This window comes from Labrus bergylta, chromosome 22, assembly GCF_963930695.1.
Source record: "Labrus bergylta chromosome 22, fLabBer1.1, whole genome shotgun sequence".
NCBI lineage: Eukaryota > Metazoa > Chordata > Actinopteri > Labriformes > Labridae > Labrus > Labrus bergylta.
Window position 1 is genome coordinate 8861536 of NC_089216.1, and position 21951 is coordinate 8883486.

At 40.1% G+C, this 21951-nt stretch overlaps 1 protein-coding gene across 1 annotated transcript in view; it reads left to right on the plus strand.

Annotated features, from left to right (window-relative positions):
- LOC109981630 (collagen alpha-1(XXV) chain) overlaps window positions 1–21951 on the plus strand; it is a 138450-nt gene that overhangs the window by 58553 nt on the left and 57946 nt on the right. Inside the window, exons 3-4 of the mRNA XM_065950229.1 lie at window positions 15484–15528; window positions 19596–19603. Coding sequence (XP_065806301.1) covers window positions 15484–15528; window positions 19596–19603 — 53 coding nt within the window. The remainder of the gene's footprint in view (window positions 1–15483; window positions 15529–19595; window positions 19604–21951) is intronic.

Genomic DNA, 21951 nt, shown 5'->3' on the forward strand with positions numbered 1-21951 from the left:
AGCTTTGTAGTTTGATTAAACAGAGACGTTGTGGAAGGTGACAGCAACATGCATGTTCAATGGTCTGTAGACATGAAAGTCTTATGTGGATTAAAAGTAATGAAGCAGATCATTAAAAATGCACTTTATGTGGAAAGACGACTTGCTTTCTTGTTTCTTCTGATTCGGTTTGAGTGGCGGCTTGTTTTTGCCATGAAGGTAATCCAGAACAGAATGCTTTCTTGTATGCTTATGGAAACACAAGCTCTAAATAAGAATAGATTTTATCACAGCCCCATCCAGGAACTCAATAGCCACATTGTATGCTGAAGGATTTCTCCTATGGCTTGGACTGGAACAAATGGGTGGCCTGAAAATAGCATCCAGGTTCTGCTCCTAAGCCATTTAACCAAAAGATACCCCACAACACGGCTTCTTTCGCTCACTGTTTATCTAATAACGATCTCGACTCCTTTCTTTTCGGCCATGCTTATTAGTTTGTTTGCCATTTACTGGTACAGACCACCTCCTCAAATCTCTTTTGTAAATACCTCTCAGACGGAGCTCACGGTATTTGGTTTGGTGTGCAATTTCCGTGCTGCCGAGGCAAAGCGAGCAGGACTAATTGAATCTCGCATGTCTTCTTATGATTTATGGTGGAACAGAATAGATGCAGAGGCTTGATCTCCTTTAATCTCTCTCATTACGGCAGATGTAAGAGGAGATGATTGTCCAGCTTAATTTAAAACGTCTGCAAATGTCTTATAAACTCATTGGTTCTGCGCTGGCTCTCATTTGAAAAAAGCCCGATTACGTTGTCCGCTTGCCAGCTGGACCCTGTGCAGACAAGGTGCTCCCCACCCCGAACTTAAAGATCAGATTTAATTCATGAGCTCATTAAAATTCTTACATTTTTCCACCCTTGCTGCAGTTGTTTTATAGTAGAACACAATCGTAAAGCACAACCACAAGGGCGAAGATCAAATAATGTGAAAAAATACTTTTCTCCCTAGCCCTGGTGTACACCTACACTTCATAATACAAAGTGACTTTTCTCTCTCTCCCAATTACACCCTACACGGAGGCGCTTCAGCAAACCTCCTTCTGAAGTAGTTGCAGTCTAAGAATCATTCGAGGACGCAAGTCGCCCTCTGAATTACCATGCAGGCGTGTTTCCAGGACTCCTGAGTCACTTTCCATGTTAACCATGGTTCACCTTGTCCTCCCTGCTCGCTCTATGCCCTGTCTAAACATCCTGTTTTACTGGAAATGTCTAAGTAAGGGAGGTCAATATTTTCACATTTTACCATTTACCCTTCGAACAAGCTGCAAAACCTTAGAAGTCAGAACCTTGTGTTGAATTCATGCAATTGTTACCTTCAAGAAAATAGCTTATTTCCTTTTGTAAGGGTTGACACCACTCTCATATTTGTACTGTAAATAAACTGCTCCAGCCAGCAGCCACACTGCTAATCTGAGTATAAAACACACAGTTGTCAATGTCAGTGAAATTCACATATATGAAATGAAATGCTCTATCAATGAACAACACTGGAAAGAAATGTAACTTGACAAAGCTGAGTAGTTGGCCAGTGGATGGCACGGTGGTATTTGTGGCTTTGTAGCTCAAACTCTTCAGGATTGAATCCATAATCAGAAGAATGTGTATTGATGAGTAGCAGCTTTACTGCGGCTCTCCAACCACCTGAAACTACAGGTCAGGATTATAAATGGTCCCCAGAGGATGAGCCCAACTCCTCCCCCTCCTTTGACCTTTGACTTGGTCAGTTTGAGTGACACGCAGTGGGGGAAACATGATGCAAAGGTACTTTGCCTGAATGCTTTCAAAACACTCTTTGTTGTTGTTTCTGTGGACTTCAAAGGATCGTAAAAAAAAAAAATCTCCTCTGGTTATTTCTCATGTGGCATTTTGTTACCGTGTCTGGCATTTCTTTAATTAGAGGACAAAGACCTCCAGCCCCCCGGGTGTCACACATGATTTTCACATTTTTACACTTACTAATGCCATCACTTGTTGACTGTGTTGAACAGTCTTATTTTCCACCAAATATTTCAGTTAATACAATTATACTAATGCTGTTCCTCATATTACATGAAGCGCTCCAACATTTGCCCTAAGTTTAATATCCATGAAAGTAGGGAATGCAATGGTTTACATAGTATGGTCTTTGCCATTGCTTTGACTTCCAACTATTTTCTTTCTTGCCAATAGTCAAATAAATACTTCATACATTGTTGTGAAAGTCACAGTGGAACAACAGTCCGGGCATATTTAGCTTCTCTAGCTAGTGTGATCAATTAAAGACACTAAGAGATTGGAATCTATCATTAAACCGTGTTTGGAGGATGATGCAGAAAAAAAAATCAATAATTTAGGCACTCTCTTTTAATAGAAACAGACTTAAACTGACTTAGATTCGCACACGTACAGTATATTGACTCCAAAAGACATTACAGCGGCTCTATTACTACAATTCACATGCTAACAGTCAAGCTGTCTATGATCAGATATTTTTGAGAGTTGTCAACAATATCATCTTATTTAAAGAAAGTATGCTCCTATTTCAGGACATATCAGCAAAAATAGTCGGAGATGTTATCAGGAAGATGAAAAGGGGGGATTTTTCTTTATAAGTACTTGGAAAACATACTTTTATTTAACTGTATCCTCAAATATGAAGCCTCACCCAGCAGATTATTAGCTTTAGTTAGCATATCAAAGAAGGAGAAAGGATAGGCAAAGTGCCAGAAGCGAGAAACGAGAAACGAGAAACTCGGTTGTTTTTTTTATCTAAGTCAGGTAAGTTTTGTTAATTATTGAAATACTTTTTTAAGGCTTCCCTAACTTCAATGCAGCAAATCTGCTTTTACACCACGTACTGCAGTAAAAGAACAAGATGTAAAAAGCCCATTGTTGCCAACTATGACTCAGCTCCAGAGGAAGGTCCTGTGATTGCTTTGTAAAATAATTGCTCTATTTTGGGGGGGAATTAATGGCTCACAAAAGTTAGTGACGGTGCAGCGGTGTGTGTTTCTCACAAGGAAATATTGACTGAGTTTAGAAAAACAGGAGCCTTGTTCATTTGCAGGGAATTCAACTTTTTTCTTGCCAATCCATTCCCGCTTTGCCGTCTGTGGCTGCATTCTTTGTGTTCCTGTTGCACCTTTTTGTTCTCACCACTCATCCCCGGCCACGTCTGTAGCAGCAAGATAACCATATCTTGTGGTCTATAAAATGTTCTTTGAGAGTGTTTCATTTTGTTGTAGTTGTCTTGCGGATGTTTTTTTGGAAATAGGTCAAGAGAATGCACATCTGTGAGAGCCTCACACTGGGGTTTCCTGGGTTGGGAAAATAAACTCTGAGCTGGCTGACTCTCAGGGAGTTTTGGGCCTGGCAGCTTGATGATGACACTTGATTTTCTTTCCACTCAGGACAAATGAAGGGCCAAAAGGCACTTCCAGCATTCTCACAGTGCTCATCTTTGTTGTCTTCATGCCACTCGGAGAATACATGAAACTCAGTAGTACGGCCTTGACTAGTCTTCTGCACGGGATTTGTGATGTGATGGGGGCACATGACGTCTGATGTATATGTAAGATGTGCGTGCAGATATACACTGGGGTTTACCCTGACAGAAATTGAACCAGCTGTGTATGTTATATAGTTTCGCAGGAGGCTGACAGTTAGTTGTTCTGATATCCAGATGCTTCTTCTGGTAACTGCACACCTACCTGTCCTTCTGGAGCACCCACTTTCCATATCAGTCTGTCAGCACCCATGGGTCTTTGACTAATGAGGTCCTCTTTGTATTCTCAGGCTGGACTTTATTCTTTGGGATAATACCACAGCTGATTTGACATTCAGCTCCATAATATTCTGATTCACTGGAGTACTGAATGGAAAAATGAGATTTTTCACAGCCTGTCCCTAGCAGAGGCTTAAATTGTCACTTGTCTTTAGTGCGGGCAGTTTTTTAGAATTCAGTCGTGCATTTTCTTTTTTAAGAGATGCTAGTTCGTATTATGAAGATCTCAGTCTAATCTGAATTGATAAAAGGTCCTAAAGCTGTCCTTTTACATCTTAATATACATAGCTGGAGAGGAACAGCCATAACATCTGCTCTGACTGAAGAGTTTTATGTGAACAGTGAATTCAACAACTTGACGCAACAGACTCAAAAAATAAAAAAAACTCCCCTCCAGACTCTTGACTTTCCATTTTGCTCTTAAATCTTTCATCCGTCTATTCTACTCCGAAATCTCCCTCCCAGCTTTTTTTCCTCTCCCCCCTATTCTCATCGCAGCCTCTCTATCAAACATTTTCCTCCGCTGCTGACAAGATAGGGTATCTATGACATAAGAGCCTGTGCCCGTCACGCTCGCGTGCTCAAACTGTTGCAGGAATAATCCAACGTAGGTCATGCAGCGCTCACGTAAACAAGCCGCCTCAGACCACACACGCCGGCTGATAGGGTGAAAGATAGTGAAAGTGAAGCCCTGTGAGCGTTTGGGATAAATACAGCAGACGAAAGGAGGAGAAAAAAAGAGATTGCAGTCCAAAGCGTACAGTGCAGATCAAAGGAGAGGGAATCCACAGAGAAATTGCAGGTTAGCTGACAAATGTGAAACAATATCAGTATACACTTATTATTTCAGATTAGAGGCCAGCTCACCAAATAAGAAAAATCACATTTCTTCACTTATTTCTGGCCATATAGAGAGTTTGTGGTCTACATGATTTGTCTTTCTATGGCGAATGATTAAAGATGGACTTCTTCCTTCACTGTTTACACTCACCGCCCTTTAATAAAAAGTCAACGTCAGGTTGAATTGTGGAATTGAAGAACGCATTATAGCGTCAAAAGATGCTCCTTTTTATTTGAGAAGCCTGCATGCATTCTTGTATTAGTAAGAAAGGAAATGATTTCACACAAAGCCAGAACAACTAAACACCATTAATCAGATTCTGTTTTAACTGTTGCAAACAAAATGTGATCGCATCACGGGTGAGCCCTGCGCTCTTCTTAGCAGAAAGAGAAGACAAGGCAACAGCACACAGACAGAAATAGATCAACTAAAATAACACAGCGCTTCTAAATTTGGCAGCTGATTGGGGGAATGGGTTGACAAGGTTTTTAAGAATTAGAAATCAAAATATTCTTCACTTGTCCACCTAATAAACCCCTTTGAAAATGCAAAATCATTTTTGATTTTCAAGGGACATTAGCAAATGTTGCTGAGTTTCCTTAGGTGTGTAAACTATACTAGTGGACAGCCATTCAAAGGGTAAGCAGTGAATGCAAGCGTATTCAAATTGCTGATGAGTGTAAAGAAACATTTTTGATTTAAGCACAGTTGACTTTCCTCTGGTGACTTCATCCCAGTTGAGGAGTGGTGATGACTGTCCTTGGAGCTCTGCGTCTCTAAATCCATGTGCACATACGCCACAGATATATCCGCACAGCGCACACACAGGCTCACACATCTCTGGCCATGATAAGGTCAGCCAGCAGTCATGTCATGCGTTTTGCGGCAGGTATTGGGTTTCACATGATTTGAATGTGACATCCAATAGCCACAGAAGTCTTAAACACAGATAGAGTATTCCATTTGAACTCCAACAAGAGAGGGATCATTTGATGCTAATCATGCACTGTATGTCCCATTTGCCTTCTGGCATCCGGGGTTGACAATTTCTTCCAGGGACCAGAAATGCTCCTGCAACTATTTCAGCCACTCAAGCACTCCAGTGAATGCACAGGCAAAGGCGCGCACACACACACACACACACACACATATATCAGACCGACACAATCAGTATTCTCAGTTTATTATTCACCAAAAACATACCACCATAGTGCACCCCTACAGTAAGGCCTCAACCTTCACACCTTAACTTTAATCATGAACCCTAACCCCCCCACATACATGACATTTTTCAAAAGAATTAGTCATGATTCTGCCGGCAATAAATGGGTCCAATTAGTTTATCTTGTAGGAATGCTAATGTTGGCACTCTATACATATATATATATATCTTTGCTTGCCTCTTCATCTCATTATTTCAAGGTCTAATTAGGGATATTGATTGACTACCAGAGTACTTAGCTTGAATTTGTAACTGACGGTTGCTGATCAATGTTTGCTAGGTTAAGCTGAGGTTGTGTTTCTCTATGCGCATATGCTGAGTGGATTAATGAACTCGTGGCCTTGCTATCGGCCCCTTCTCTGTGTTTCATACGGTAGTTTGTGCAAACCTGATTCCACTGACAATGAGACCTTTAGTCCTTCAGGTTTTGGCTGCCTGTGTTTTTCTCTCAGACTCTCTGTGAACATGATTCCAACCATAGCAGTGATTTTACAGCACGCAGGTGGGAGACGATGCGGTTCAATGCAATGTGGCTTTTCTATTTGCTTTACATGGCCACAATGTCATGACAACTAAAATCCTTTTTTTAATCATGTGGATACCTAAGCCCCTGAGCTTGCAGGGAGAACAAGCTAATATTCAACTCGGTTAACACTCAAATAAACCATTGATTTCCACTTTTGGATAGCACTTCAGCCAAACCAAGCTGGGCTCATCCTAGTGTTTCTCTTTTTCATTTGCAAGACATGAAATTGTTTAATTTGTCAAATTTCCCAAAAGTACCCAAAAGTAACACTCCTTTTGTATGCAAGCGTAGGTTATGTTACTTGGAATATCCTCAGCTAAGCTTTCAGATAGAGCCGTCAGGATGGCCGCCAGTGCCAATTTAACTCGCAGCATAAATTGATGGGCCTTGGCCAATCGATCGGCTTATTACCGACCTCCCCCTCATCAGGGATTGTGTTGTGCTTCCATCACAACCGCAGTCAGTACTGCGGGGAGGATAATTGCAGTGTGTAGCTCACAGGGTGGGTCTCAAGTATCCCAGCAGTCAGCCTGTTGCCAGAGGAAAACACATTGATCTCTGAAGGTGATGAAAAGACTCTCTCAAAGGCCTCGCTTCCTCCTCAGAAGCGTTCCAGCCTAGACACTGAACCAGAGCAGAAACCTAGATGATCCGTGCACGCCTTCCAACCGTAGTAATTTTCATGTCGTTCTGTCTGTCTATGTGTGTCTAAGGAAAAACTAGAGAAGGACAGCTTGTTCTATGATTTTCAGTACAAAAGTGTGTCTTTCTCCAACTTTAAGCTGTTAAAGACCACTGCAAGCTAAAATTACTGGATCAATAGAGAGATTCTCAAGTGTAAGCAGGTTCATCGTCCACAATTAGTCCAACCCTTGGCAAGTCTATTTTATACAGCTGGACCGGGTAGAGGGACAAAATGCATTTTTAAAACCAGTTTCAATCTGCTTGATGCAGTGTTAATGGAGCTTGCAGTTGCAGACAAATTCCTTCCGTCCTAATTGATTGACTTGTGGTTTAATGAACTGATAACTGGCATCTGGACAAACAGGACCCAATCGACACACACAGACACACACACAGGCACCAGATTGCGATATTCATCAGAGATGGGTGGAGAAATGAATTCATTTTAAGGAGATAACATCCACTGGTCGATACTTAATGTACACACACGTAGCGATGCTCACAAGTGTTGTTTTTTTTATCAGCTGATGTCTCTGCATCCTAATGGATGCTTCTCGGTGTAATTACTTTCAGATTCCTGCCGTGTGGAGTCTTAGGACACGCTGGCAATAACAAGTGTCCTGTTGGTACTGTAAATGAGTTTCAACTTTAACATAATGATGGGCCCTTGAGTATATCAGAACTCTATTTTCATCATGCCTCGTAATTGAAAACTGCAGAAGAGAGTTTCATTAGGGTTTGTGGAGCAGGCGTCAGTGTTCATTACCCCTCATGACTGTTGGTTAGATTTTATTCAGCTCCTAATCAGTGGGACGTCTTACTTTACGACTGTTATATAAATCAAACTGTAAAATTCCAGCTAACTAATCATGCTCTCTTGAGTAGCAATCTAAACATATGTCGATCTACATTTAACTTTGCATTTATTACATGCAAATGCAGAGCTGTTCTGAAAGTAAGACGTTGAACTTGCCGCAGCCATGTTACTCTTCATTGGTATAACTGGGTAGAATCAGTGTTTGTCCACTATTGAACATACTGTACAGGATATAATGTGGTGACAGAATAAGTGAACCTTCATAGTACAATGAGTAAATGTAGAACCCACACACAATGGTCTCTTTTCTGGGCAGGAGATTGGAAATAATTGCAAATAATTATTTAGGAAATGGCTATAATCATCATATTTACCAGGAAATGGTCGCACCGGAGTTATGTGCAGTTGGAAATAAGGATAATGAAGATACATGCCACAAAATTAGAGAATTATGGGAATTAATCTTTAGAACATTGTTTTTCCTGGTCAAGATGGGATTCAAATGTGGATCTTGGGACAATTTAAATGAGCCTCTGAATTCTAGTGCAGAAATTTGGTATTTATATTATTTAGCCAAAATCACTAGAGTTGGCTGTAAGTTAATGTACATAAAGATGTCTTTATTTAGCACTTGGTAGAAGCTTAGCACTCTTTAAACAAGGTAGCAAACTTTAAAGTTGAGTCCTGTTTTCAAATCCACATCTTATTTGTGGCTTTGAATGCTCCTAAAGAACCCCCACCGCTAAACAAGGTTGATAATAGGTTTGCTCTTTTGAAATGTCTTAACTTCACATGCTAACCATGCGGCAGTCTGCTCCTTGTATCTGGTTGCGGGAATGTGAAACCTATCTCTTTTTTTCCAGAAGTTGAACTTTCATTGACACGGTGTGAAACTAGCTTAAAGTGAATCTAAAAGTGCATATCATGTTTTGTATTTGGAAAAAAAAAAACGACACTCAAGGTAAAGTTTGTGTTTGGGTTCAGTGTTGACATTTCTGTAATAGATTTTGTCCTATGGTATATAAGTACATATAGCTTAAAAGGGTCAAGTTGAAGAGCGATATGGAAATTTAACAACCAGCATTTGAGGTTCCGGAGTCTTCCATGGGAATGAATGCTTGTCATATGAGAGGGAACTCTTGCTGCTTCTGCTTTGTGTCTCCTCATCCCTCTTAATTTGAAGTGGTTTGAGGAAGTTCAGGGATTAGTAAAAGTAGTTAAGGAAGGTCAGCCGTAGTACAATGTCTTCCTTTCCAGAGACATGTTGAAGGGTCACAAGTTCAAAAGGACTTTTCTGGTTTTCTCAACAATACCCGTGACCAATGGCCTCAAGAGGAACCTCAAGCTGCTGGAGACACAGTCCTCATATTTGTCTTGATTTACCATTATCTGTAGGCTGTGTTAGACCTTGAGTGTTTGTGTCCCAAGAAACACAGATGCATTAAGCTTTATAGTTGAACCTTTGTGAACTAATTGGTAGACCCGGTCAGTAGAGTTTTCAATAACTGTATGTGTACTAAATGAGCCTAATCAGGAGCGTACATCTACTTGTTGCATACTACTTATGATGCCATACTAAACCTCAAGTGATTGATTGAGCCCAAACAGGCTTCTTCCCTGTCCATGTTTCTACATACTTTTTCTTTTTCTCTTTTCATATGTGGGTATGATGGGTGATGAGAGCTGGCACTGAGGGTGGTGGTTCCAGGATGTAGGTAGAAATTGTTCATTTTTATGAGGTGTTGTGGGCGTAACTTGACGAAACACTTGCCACTTGAATAACCCCAGTGATGTCTTGTGTCTTGCTGCCCATCCATCTACGCAGTTGGGTTGGGGTGGCCATTAGGGCCATGTGGTAGGTTAGGTGATGGATCAGCAAGAAATCATTGCGAGGAGGGGTCTACTTACTGGGCGTAAGCCTTTCCCCTGGAGGCTCAAGTTTTTGATGTTTAAATCAGCATTTGGGCTGAACTTGCTGTGAAAAACATAAAATCCAGAAAGTGTCCAGCAAATCCAGCCAAACCAAACCAAGTCGTATTATAGTGGAAATAAGGTTGTATGTTAGTATTGAGGGAAAGGAGTAAGAGTAAAATCTGATACTGCTTTTGGGGAATCTCTAACAAAAACAATTGTAAACCACTGGACGTCAGCATTGTGAGATTTGAATATTAGCATGTAAAAGTAATCCTCACGCTTGTCAGTCAGGTTTTAAAGTAAACGCTTCAGTTTCTTGAGGGGAATTCAATTGCAGACTTGGCATTTTATGAGAAGCACCGTTCCTCTACTTAATTCTGTTGAAGAAGTGCACATATTTCAAAGCTGTTGTCTGGCAGGGCCCTCTGTACTGGCTGTTTGGTTTTGCAATTCATATTTTGACAACAATACACATCCCCCAGAAGATGAAGAAAGCAGTGACATTCACAGATGACGCTGATTGTAAAATCGTGGTTCATTTCCATTCTTTCCATTGGACAGTGGACCCACTGTTCCATGAATTAACATTTCATGTATTGATTTATTCATTGTCATGCATAGTAGGAAGGATCTTGGATCAAAAACATTGTCCTCTTTGCCAAATGTTTCCACAAAAATGTACTTGCAGAGTAACAAATGATTGTACGGCAAAAAGCCAGCTTTTGTGCAGCTTTAGTTCTGATGACCTGGATACCAAAGTGTTGCCAGGTTTAATAAACTCATCCATCCATGTTGTGGGATTAAATCGACTGTAATAAAGTCTGTTTTGACTTAATCTACCTAAATCCTTTGAATACTTGAAGAGTCATTGATCATCAGATTTTCCTGAGTTTTATTCTGAGAATGTCAGTCAACCAAACTATACGGGCCAACGTCTGATTTGTGAGCCACCTTGGAATGGCCCAGTAAACTGTTTACGTTGCACAGCTCATGAATCCATCTGATATTGACAGACATTGATGAAATTAAACACACAGAGGATGTTTGAAATCACTAAAATGACCTGAAAATCCCAGCAAATCCTTGTTAAACCGTCAATCATTTCAAACAGGAAAGGGAAAGAAAGGTCTATTTATACATCGGTGTACAAAAGATGAATGATTATTGAGGCTTTCTCCAAAATGGCAGCAGAATATGTCACGAAACAAATCATACGAAGACAATTTTGTATGTGTACCCTTGGTGTAATTGATCCAAACACCAGCAAAGCAACTTAATTTCAGTCTCCAAAAACATTGACATTTGCAGTATAGTGCCACCAGGAAATTGCTCCCAAACATTCATAATGGACATTATAGTTCTATGAGTCATAGAGTACATAAACAGTCAGCTTAGTATGTAAAGCTTTGTGTGTATCCATGCAAAAGGATGGTTATTTATAATAAAGTTTGACAGAAGGGAAACTATTCTGTTATTAAACATGGAAAACGTGTAATTTAACAAGGAGGTGCTGTCTTTCACATCCGAGATGAGTGATTTCAAGTTAGGTTTCAGGGATTAACACTGACGAAGACAATTTACTGCTGAAACAAATAACATGAATGTATTCGAATTATCACCGTATTTCTGCTGATATTTGATTTCAATTGCACAAAGAGAACAGGGCTAGTGTCTTTCTGGGAATTAAAACAAAAGTAAAGTTTCACTTTTTAATTGATGAACAATTGAACTTGGGTAACAAATCTCTCTTTCAGACACTGTCCAAATTGATTCGCTCATCTAGAAGGTGCAGTCGGGTTTTCTTCAAGTCTAAAGCCAATTCTCCTCAAACCTGGTTTACTTTGGAGGTTGGAGCTGGTACCCAGTTTGCTTTTTTTGGCACAACTTTTAGTCTGAGGAATAGCTGTATTACTTTGTGAGAGAGGCATTGAGTGCTCTGATTTTGTATATCAAGCTCTGAAACAATGCTGGTATTGTGAATGAGTCAGGCCTGGGCTGGTTCACTTATAACTGATTGGTTTGGTGGAAAAAGAGAAATAGAGCAGAGGTGCAGTTCTGTTTTCTGTTCAGGGCCCATCAATATTTTATGGCTGATGGGTACTGGTAAAATACAACTTAGTCCCAAATGTATGAAGTGTAAGAAAGAGGTTTATTGTGTCAAGGAATGCGTAGCTTTAAAATAGCAGTGTAATGAACAGCATGAGCAGAAGTTTTCACAAAGATAAAAAAAAAAAAATACACACAGCTTAAAAACAGCAGGTTTCCCAATACTGCCAATAACTATTTTCCACCAAATGGCATTAAAATGATGACTATCATCAGTATAATGGACAATAACTTTTTGTGGGATTGTAAAAAAAATCTGATTTTGTTTCGCAATATGTGAAAATATCAGAAAATGAATAAATGTTGAGCCATTAAAGCGTTGTTGAAAACAGTTTCATGTTGCTTTAGCTGCTAACTTGGTGCCATAAACATAAAAAACTATTACCATCATATTATCATGTACAAAGACCTGTGAATGTTTTTGTGTGGGCAGCATGACAAACTAACACAACTAGCTATCAAAATTTATATTTCTATTTGTGTAAAGTGATATGTGTGTTGATGTTTCACAATATCCTACAGGCCATTTTCACTTCAGCACCACACACTTGTCCAAATATGATCACGTCTGGCTCCAGAAAACCCAATGGTGACATCCAAACTGCTAAACATGAGGCTTCAAAAGGCAGTAACAAACCAATAGATGCTACGTCCATTAATTATAATAATTAATCTGTTGTGAGGGTGCAAATATTTTCTTATTACATCAAATGCTCATCATAGGCTTATGAGAATTTTGTTACACAGATATTCTGAATGTTCCAGATGGGTTAAAAGTGTGATCATCAGAGTCATTTGGATTCATCCATTAGACACCATGAACCATCCGCAACCCAAAATGAAGCCAAACAGCACACACTGTATGTCTATGCCTGTTCTCTCTCTGAATAGTACAGCATTGATTTCTGCTGTTTCTTTCTTAAATACAAAATAACAAAGTGTCAAAACAAATTACACAACACACCAGAACCTATTTTGATATGTCTGACCAATCACTTGAATGAACATCAAGTTCACTTGGATTTATTTCACTCTTAGACTCAAAAGCTGTTGAAAGGGTTGAAAAGGTTTCAACGGATTGTTCAGAGTTGTTGACCCTCATCATGAGTTCCCTGCCACAATTTTTTCTAAAGCCTCTGTTCCATGACCGTTCTTGGGCTTCTGCGAGAAAAATAAAAAGGCCAATACAAAGTTTTTCAGCAAGACTAATGTTTGCCTTGACAAGCAACATAAGATCTCTCAGCACTTTAGGACTGACTTCGCCTCATATTCTGACAAGAGTTCTTAAAATAAATGGTCACGTTTTTTGGTCTTAATTCATTTCAACACATCAAAGCTCTGAAAACCTGTTTGACTGGTTCCGATAGACTTTGTTTAGTTATTCTTTCAATTGTGTTTCATTAAGTGAAATGTAAGAGTGTTTTTGTTGGCATACTTTCCAAAGAGTTTGTATGGTTATGGCTAAAGTTGGGTTGTAAGGGAATCTCTTTTCACACACTATAATCAGAATGAAAAATATTGTGATGAATATTGTGAATCATGATGATATCTGAAAATAACGTTGGAGCTATTTTGTCTGCACCACCAACTCCCATGTGATTGTTTTTTCTCAGTAGCTGTCAAAAATCTACCACCAAAATCAGGAGGGCGTCGTATCGCCCCACAAAATATTCCTCTTGGAGTTGTCAAGTGTCATTTCAAAGTGAGCAATAGCGGAGAGCCTGCCAAGTGCAGTAAACTCCACTTCTGTTTCCTTTAGAACCTCAAAAAACCAACCTATGGAGAAAGCAGGGTTGATGTGAACCATAGTAAAGGGAAAGTCAAACTCCACCTGTGGTTACATACTTTAAACTGTGCCTGGACCCTTTGCTGCCAGCGCCTGACATTATCCTGGAAAATGTCCAAAAGTAGTAGAGTTGGAGGCTGAAGTGGAGCCAAAGAGTGGGATCAAATCGAGGACTAAGAATCATTCAAAGAGTTGTGCAACATAATCCTGTATTTTGCACCATACTTACACATCTGGAGTGTCCCAAATCAGCCAAACACCGTGTAAAAGGCATTGGTCTACTGTTTCAGTTTTACCCATACTCATAGAGGAATATAAGACGCACTTTTACATTGAGTATGCAACACTGCGGTAACAAAGCTCCGCCATCACTACACCTTTTTACCTTTCCACATACACAGCGCCGCCCTGATGTTTTACGGTGACGCTGTTTTGCCCCTTTTACGTCTCGGTTATATGCCTCAGCAGCGGAACGTCTTCATCCCACCATTAGGATTTGGATAGCTGTCAACATTGACAGCTAGGTGCAACAGGGACATAAAAGTCCCAATTTGAACTGGCAATGTAAAAGAGGCTATTGAAGAGGACAGAAAGGCAGATAAAAAAGAAAAGTTAATTAAATGACCAGATGAAAGATGAAAGGAGTCTTTTCGTACAAGCTTGGCGTTGGAGGTCAGATCAGGTTATTTAGATTAGTTCAATTATTATCCCTGTTTTGCATTTAAAGGCCTGTGTTTTAGCTGCTGAAAAAAAGCCCAGTGTCAGAAAGTCATTGTTGGAAGAAACTTTTGACACCAAAGCAATTAATGCCAACCTTCAGAAACGTTCACCAACCCCATAACTATTCTGTAGCAATAAAGAACCTCTAATATGAAGACAGAATGCTCTTCTTTGGCGGTATCGGGGTCAAAAGAGTTTTCAAACTGATTTACATAATAACTCTTCACTGCATTGTTACTGCCTGAAATTGAATCTGGATATTTTCTGTGATGCAGAACCAGACGGGGATGATTGTTCCTCTTGGTTACAGTAGCTTTCCATCTTTTCTATCCTTACAGGTCTTTTAATGTTGAGTGGAAAGAGCAATTTTCCTTCTTAGATATTATTCATTTCTGCACGCTGACAAGCCCACCTCAGATGTGGAGCTTTCCCATGAACTACTGTGTAACCAGAAGATCTTCAATTTTTAATTTCCAGTTTATTGAAAAAAAAAAAAAAAAAAAAAAAAAGAAAAACGCCTTACGATTGGACAACATTGTGAAGGCAGATACTTTTTTCAGGTACAGAGCAAACAAAAAGTCTGTCGCAGAAGGGGTCATTTTGGGAGCGATGCTACCAATTTTCAAACTGAGTACCACCTGCAAACAACACGACCAGTCACGTCTTCAACATGTAAAACCTGGCGAAGCGTGTAATTGTTTTTACTCCTCCAGCTGAGCTTTCGCAGACTGATAGTGTTGACAGGAACAGGCAAACAGGAAACATTGTGTAGATAAACAACTTATAAACCAGGGCATCCGTGCTGAAAGGAAAGAATGGGGAAAAAGCAACAGGGATGTCTGCATACAGCAAACTTTTGTGTCGGCAAGACAGTGTTACCCTTTTCCTCTTCAGCTTATGTATAAATACTTAACAGTGGAAATATGCCATTTCTAGTCTAAAGACCACGTCTCTTCCTCATCATGCTGCAGCATAGTTTGACTGTGGGAAATACTCAAAGAATATGGAACTTTTACAAACTAATTACTGACTTAAGTATATTATATTCTTCTTTTTTGAAGGACCTCCAGGAAAGCGTGGAAGAAGAGGTCGCGATGGAGAACCTGGTATGTACATTTGTCTGAGTTTTGTGTGTGTTTATGTGTGTGTGGCCACAGATCACAGGCGTCTCAATCCAGAAACATTCAAGGAATAATTCAGTAGGACATCAGCAAATCATACTGCACTTACAATCACATAAAAGTACACTGTATATCTTCAGAGGACAAAATAGGTTATAGATATGTAATTTGTGGCCTGGCGGTTTCAGTGTTCGCTTGGATTGTTTCAGCCTCAGTGCTATAGAAACATGAGATTTTCAGAGTAAAAACAGGAGACAGTGCAGTTTGAGAAGGTCAAAATAATAGCCCAAGTTTTTTGGAGCTGAGAATATACTTTTCTTAATTCTGAGACATTTTAAAACCCTCTTTTTTTTCTGATCTACTTATACTCATTTTACACATCATCTTTGTGAGGCTTCAGAACTTCACCAACAAACTGTCAAAATACATTCAGGATCTCTCCTCCTCCTGTCACACACATACACACTCTCTTGAGCTGACTCAACAAAGCTGGCAAGTCAATCGAGGAGGTCTCGAATCTCTAGGAAAAGGACGTGTGCAGCGACACTCCCACGGACCAACGGTGTCGCCACAAATTGAATTTGCAGTGAGAACATGCACTTGGCAGGGAGCTCTGCTCACCTGATAGTGAAAGTGCTAATGGGCTCTAGAGCGCGGCGCCTTTCGTGAGATCGCAGCATAGCAGAGCGCAGCCAGTGCCCTGGAACAGAAGAAGTAACCCTTGTAAAAAGAAATGAGAGTGACGGCGCAGAGCAAGGTCCCAGATTTAAGTAAGGTGGAGTAATAAGGGAGCAGTTTGGTTTCACAGCCTGAGAAACAAACAGTTTGTGAGTGAAGGAAAATCACTGCTGGCTTTGCCAACAAATCCAGACACTACTTTTTCAAGTCAAACAGATCAGATGAGGTAAGATTTTTTAGCATCAAAGACTCTATTTCTTCTTCCTTTTTTTGCGATTTTTCCAAATTCATTTATAATCCTGTCATGGCCGCGTTCCACTGCTCAGTCAACTCTGGCTTTCTGCGTTTCTCTGTTTTGCTTTGCATCATTCTAAGGTCACCTAGTGTATGGATTGGAAGCCTGATGAAAAAGGAGAAATCAAATGACAGATAGACAACAGTTCAATGTTCTGGTTGGCTGCAGGACTGATACACTGCCAGCTTTCGTTGATGCAGTGCATAACTTTCCAATGAACATCCCCTGTGCCAGCGTACTTCAAATGGCACCATTGTGCCAGCAAAGTTTTGTTTTCCTCTTTCTGCTCAGCCAGAGCTAATGCGAATGGCTTCCTCTTGACAAAGCAATTGGAAACAAGCAATCATACCCAGTCACAACGTCTGGACTGGAGTGGTCTATTAAGGGAGGACAATACTGAACAATTGGGATGACAGGCATTACCATCTGTGTAATAACTCTAACTACTGTACAAAACAAGGCTTTAGTATGTTGCCACATTGGACGTTTTGGGCTCTGTTTGTGTACTTGACTAAATCCCTCACCTGCAAAAGAGGCTGTTTTTATTCATGTCGTGAACTATCAAGCTAAGCAGTGGACACATCCTTTCATCCGATGTTTACTGGTTATCAGCAGCTTCCACAAAAACACTTGAAATGGCTGCACAAAGGCAATGCTTGGAAAGTCATTGAACAAAGAGTGTAATTAAAAATGTTGTGCTCAAACAGGAGTACTGTATAATTACATGCAGTTTCAGCCGAGTTATTTCTGCTACATTTACTTTTTTGCCAGCCAAAAGAAGTCAAATCAGTATTCTGTTTGAAACTCACGGACACATTCAAACTAATGAATATGATGGCACCATGCTGCATTAAGGAGACTGGAGTCACACTCACTTCTGCAGGATAAAAACTATTTAGGAGACATTTTTCATAGGCCTTAAAAAACGTAGACCTTGACAGGCACAGCAGGGCTGTGTACATTCTGCGCTGTAAGCCTTCTGCCAATCCAATTTCCCTCTTTTAAGTTCCCAGCACTGGTAGATGTTGAAGGGACACATATTTAATTCATGATGCGCTCAAACCAAAAGTAACTAAACCCCAGCAAATTTCCAACAAATTCATGGTGAGGTGTTTTGGAGTTTACTCATCCTCAAAGGTGAGGGGAAGCTTCTGCCCACACTGGGCTGCAACTGACAGGGGGAACAAACAGGAAAAAGACATGGTGATATTTACCCCTGCATTTAAATGAATGGGACACTTCATCAGGATCTCATGTTTATTCACTGGTAACATATGGAAAGGAAAGTTTGGCATGACAGTTAGGGATGAAAAAGCTTTTGTAAGAGTCAAAGACATACTCTGAAACTGTCCAAACACGAGGTCAATGCTGGAAAGTGTTAAAAGGATCCTCACATATTTTCCTTCTGGGAATAATCAGGACTGTTACTCATGTAATACCTGCCTTTACAAAAGGAAAAGTTGATGCTTAAGCTGTGCCGGTCGAGCATTAAAACCTGAAAGCTCCGGTGAGAAGTTTTTAGATGGTCATTCAACAGACTGAAATGAATTCTGATTCCTCTGAGGAGGAAGAGGAAGAGCTGCAAAATCGAACAAGACCATCAGTGAGAAAATTATTAATTCCTATAAAGCTATAGTCAATGCCTGCAACAGTTCTGTGGGGTAGTTGCCAGGCAGGACAACAGGACGAGATTATTCAAAAGAAAACATTACCTAATTATTGACAGGACAAAATCAGGATAAGAGACTTTTTGTTGTTGTTGTTGTTGTTTTTTTTTACCACAGAATCACCACTAACCAAAACCTCACCACAGGAGCTTTAAAGTCGTGCTTCAAGAAACGCAGATTCTTTTGTAGAAAATGCTTTAATCTCTTCTTTTAAGGCCACAAAACTTTAAAAGCCCCATTACATTTTCTCTACGTTGTTAAGGCCATTTGGGGCATAACCTAAACTTCAACACTCAAGGGATGAATCATTAAAGCTGTTCAGTGGTTGTCCAGTGAGCTAAGTAACCTTAGCGATGCGGTTTTGATTGGCTAAAGCTAGAAGGTGACAAATCTTGGAAGAAATTACCACAGGTGCTGTTGTGAGAACAGAAAGTGAAACTCCGTCTGAAACAAGAGCTTTGAGGCTTGATTATTTAACAATATGTCACAGACTATTTAATTTAACATGGATTATATTCCAGTAAATAACTCTTTATTGCCATCAAATGTAAGAAATTGAACGTATACCTTTTGAGGAGGCTGTGAGGTGCTTTGACGCATGTTTCAAATTTCTAACCCATAATTGCCGGTTGAAAACTTCATATTGAGCCATTCGACACAGTGGGACACGTCAAAAAAACACACAGCGGAGCAGGTTTATTAAAAGCTAAGTGGTCTACTGTAACTCAACCATCCATAAAACAACACTACAGAAGTGCAGCCCAGCGAGCCTCAAACACACTGCTCCTTAAACGCTCCAGCTGCTGGAGCCATTTGCACTTTCCCCCCTTCATCAAGAACAGTTCAAGGATAAAGGACTTGTAAAGAACAAAATAATTCTTTCATTTAAGGGTTAAAGCAGCTGGGTACCTTTTTAATAAGAACCTAAAGACCTAACATGATTTGCAGAGTTGTGAAGGTCCGTGGAGGGAGTTGGCACACGGTCCTTTGTGCAGCAGTAATTGGGTAAAAGACGAGTGTCACCTCACAAATTCTTGGGGGTATTTTTTTTAACAAGCTACCCCTTGTAGAAGTAAAATTAGACCCACTTTCTATGTAAAAAGTGGTCATCCCAGTTGGTGGCCATTGTTGAGCCAACTGCATGGGAAGTAGATACATAAAAATCGTGTGTATTGCAAAGCTGTTACATACAGGATTTTTTGAGTTGGATATCTGTCCATTGTGCATAGTCAGTAAATGCATCATGGTAAAGGATGCGTCTTTTTAAATGTTCCTTCCCAAAGAAATTAACCCTCAGCAGGAGTCTAATCGAGTTATTTGGGATATGTGGTTTTAATGGAACATTGGTGATTTGAGTCAGTTTGATCGCTGATTGAAAACATACTAACGCACTGTTTTTTCCTCTCTTTCAGGACCTCCTGTAAGTATGCCTGCTTCACATCTTCTCCAACTGTGGTAACCATGGGAAGGTAAAACCTTTAACCAAAATAACATATGACACAGTCACATGAAGAGCATTTTTATATGAAAGTGAATTATATAACGGTCACAGAAAAGATTAAAAGACTTTGAGAAATACACTTTAGACTGAGCTGAGAGTTGAAGCAAAAACTATGTATCACTCTTATTGTAAACAAAATACAAAACAACAACAAGTAACTAGTAAACATAGCTTAGCATAAACACAGGAAACAGGAGGAAACTCCAAAGGTGCAATTCCATCCACCACATCTCAAAAGCTGGTTGGCTTAGTTTGGTAGCAAATACAAGTTTATAAAAAAAGCTTTGATTTCAGCTACACATGGGGTTTTTAACCAAGCAGCAACCTCTGAGGTTACAAAATGAAGCCAATACAGACTTGAAATAAACTGTAGTTCCTTGAGTGTCCACTTGAGGTTTGCTGCAAAAGCCAAGGAATTCCCTTAAGTTCTATGTTAGGAGAGGTAAGAGCCATGCTAGCGTTGTAGCTCTGTTTTTCTCCCAGTCTTAATGCTTAACTAGGCCAAGTGACTAGTGGCTTTGGATACATACACTCTGCAAGAAAACAAAAAAAAAAGTGAAATTCCCACAATGCCAAACTATTCCTTTAAGTATGACACAGACATCTAACAGTGAACATGGTAATAGCTACAAAGTATGAAACAGTTTGTAAAACTGATGTAAAAGACATCTGATTATGACAAATGTGCTACCAGAAATCTCCGTTTTACATCATAGACCAACTCTATTATTAAAAGAATCTCTTGATCCGAGCCGTCCCCTAATAGAGAGCCTCTTCTCTGTCATTTGGGCTGTCTGGTTTGTAATATCCCCGCTACCAGCCTCCATCTCTGCCAGCTCGCTGCACCCGAATAGATTATCTCACCTCATTACACTGCCGGGTGATCACAGATGGAAAACTTCAGAGTTCCCCCCAAAAGATGAAGACAAACCCACACATACACAAGCACGGGGGAGTTTGTGACAGTTCTCAGTACAAGCAGGTCAAGCGTGTATTTGTGTGCTCTGTTAGAATTATTTATAGTCCAGAGGCAAATGTGATTGAATAGGTATATTATTGTGTGCTGACTGAGCTGTAAGAGTTGTAAGTTAATCCTCAGAGCCTTCTCAGGCACTCGCTCCTGGGGTTCTGGGACCTAAGTAAGTGCAGGTGGTCTTGTGTCTCAGCCTCTCTTAATAAAATCATACTGAGAAGAGCGGACCAAAGCCGAGAAGAAGTTGTCCCTGAAAAATATGCCAGTCAATGTATAGGATGACTGTACTTTTGGGATTTTTCCTTCAGGTGTGACATAAATCCAGTGCGCAAATCACTTTCTGATGAAGTCATGATAGGGAGCAGAAGTGCTATAAATGTTTGGTAGAGGGGGCTAGTTTTACTGTTGGCAAAGCAACCAGACTTAAGCAGACCTGCGCTGAACAAAAAAAAAATCTTTATTTACAGGACAGGCTGAAATCTGGACGCTTGACTGCATTTCTAAAAGCAGACAAGTCCATAAAAATGCAACGATCTGAGAATGACTCACCCGATGGTCACCAAATCTGTTCCCCAAATAAAAAAAAATCCTTTGCCAATTCCTTAAAAAAAAAAAAAAAAAAAAATAGTAGTAAGTGATCGCATGTGTTTTTTCATTTGGTATGCCCACCCGGGGGATGGCAAAGGATATGTCGCTATGAATATTCAGCAGCTCCCCACCATAACTCTGCGAACACTGCGTAAATTGTACACAGCCCTCAGAGCCAAACAAACCAACCGCTGCTTAAACCATTACAGATCTCTGTGACTTTATCGTTGCTCAGCCGCTGATGAATGGACGGAGACCTGCGGTTGCGGTAACAGGGAAAGAAAAGGTCTCCTAAGACGAAAGTCGTCAGGGAAGATCCTCGCTCGCTGCTTGTGATCGGCATTTAGAGATGGAAAAGTGATTTGTTTTGTTGTGTTTTTACCCCTACTTGGGCTAGTTCGTCAATCTCGCTTGGGATCATAGGGGTCAGACATATTGAAAAATATTGAGGAAAGGCAGTGAAAGATATGAGAAGAGGTGCTTTTCAGCTGAAGAAGTATTTACAAGAATAATATTTTGTCTTTTCTTACCGCTGACACCAGACAAATACTTTTTACTCAGCACTAAAAAATCTCATCTCTTTGCTTCTCATTTTTATCTTCTTTTCACGTCTTTCTTTGGCCCCTCAAGGGCAATGTGTCAAAACATCAACCCCAAGCACCCACCGCCATGTGTGCACACCATTTAGCACCAATCAAGCATAAAA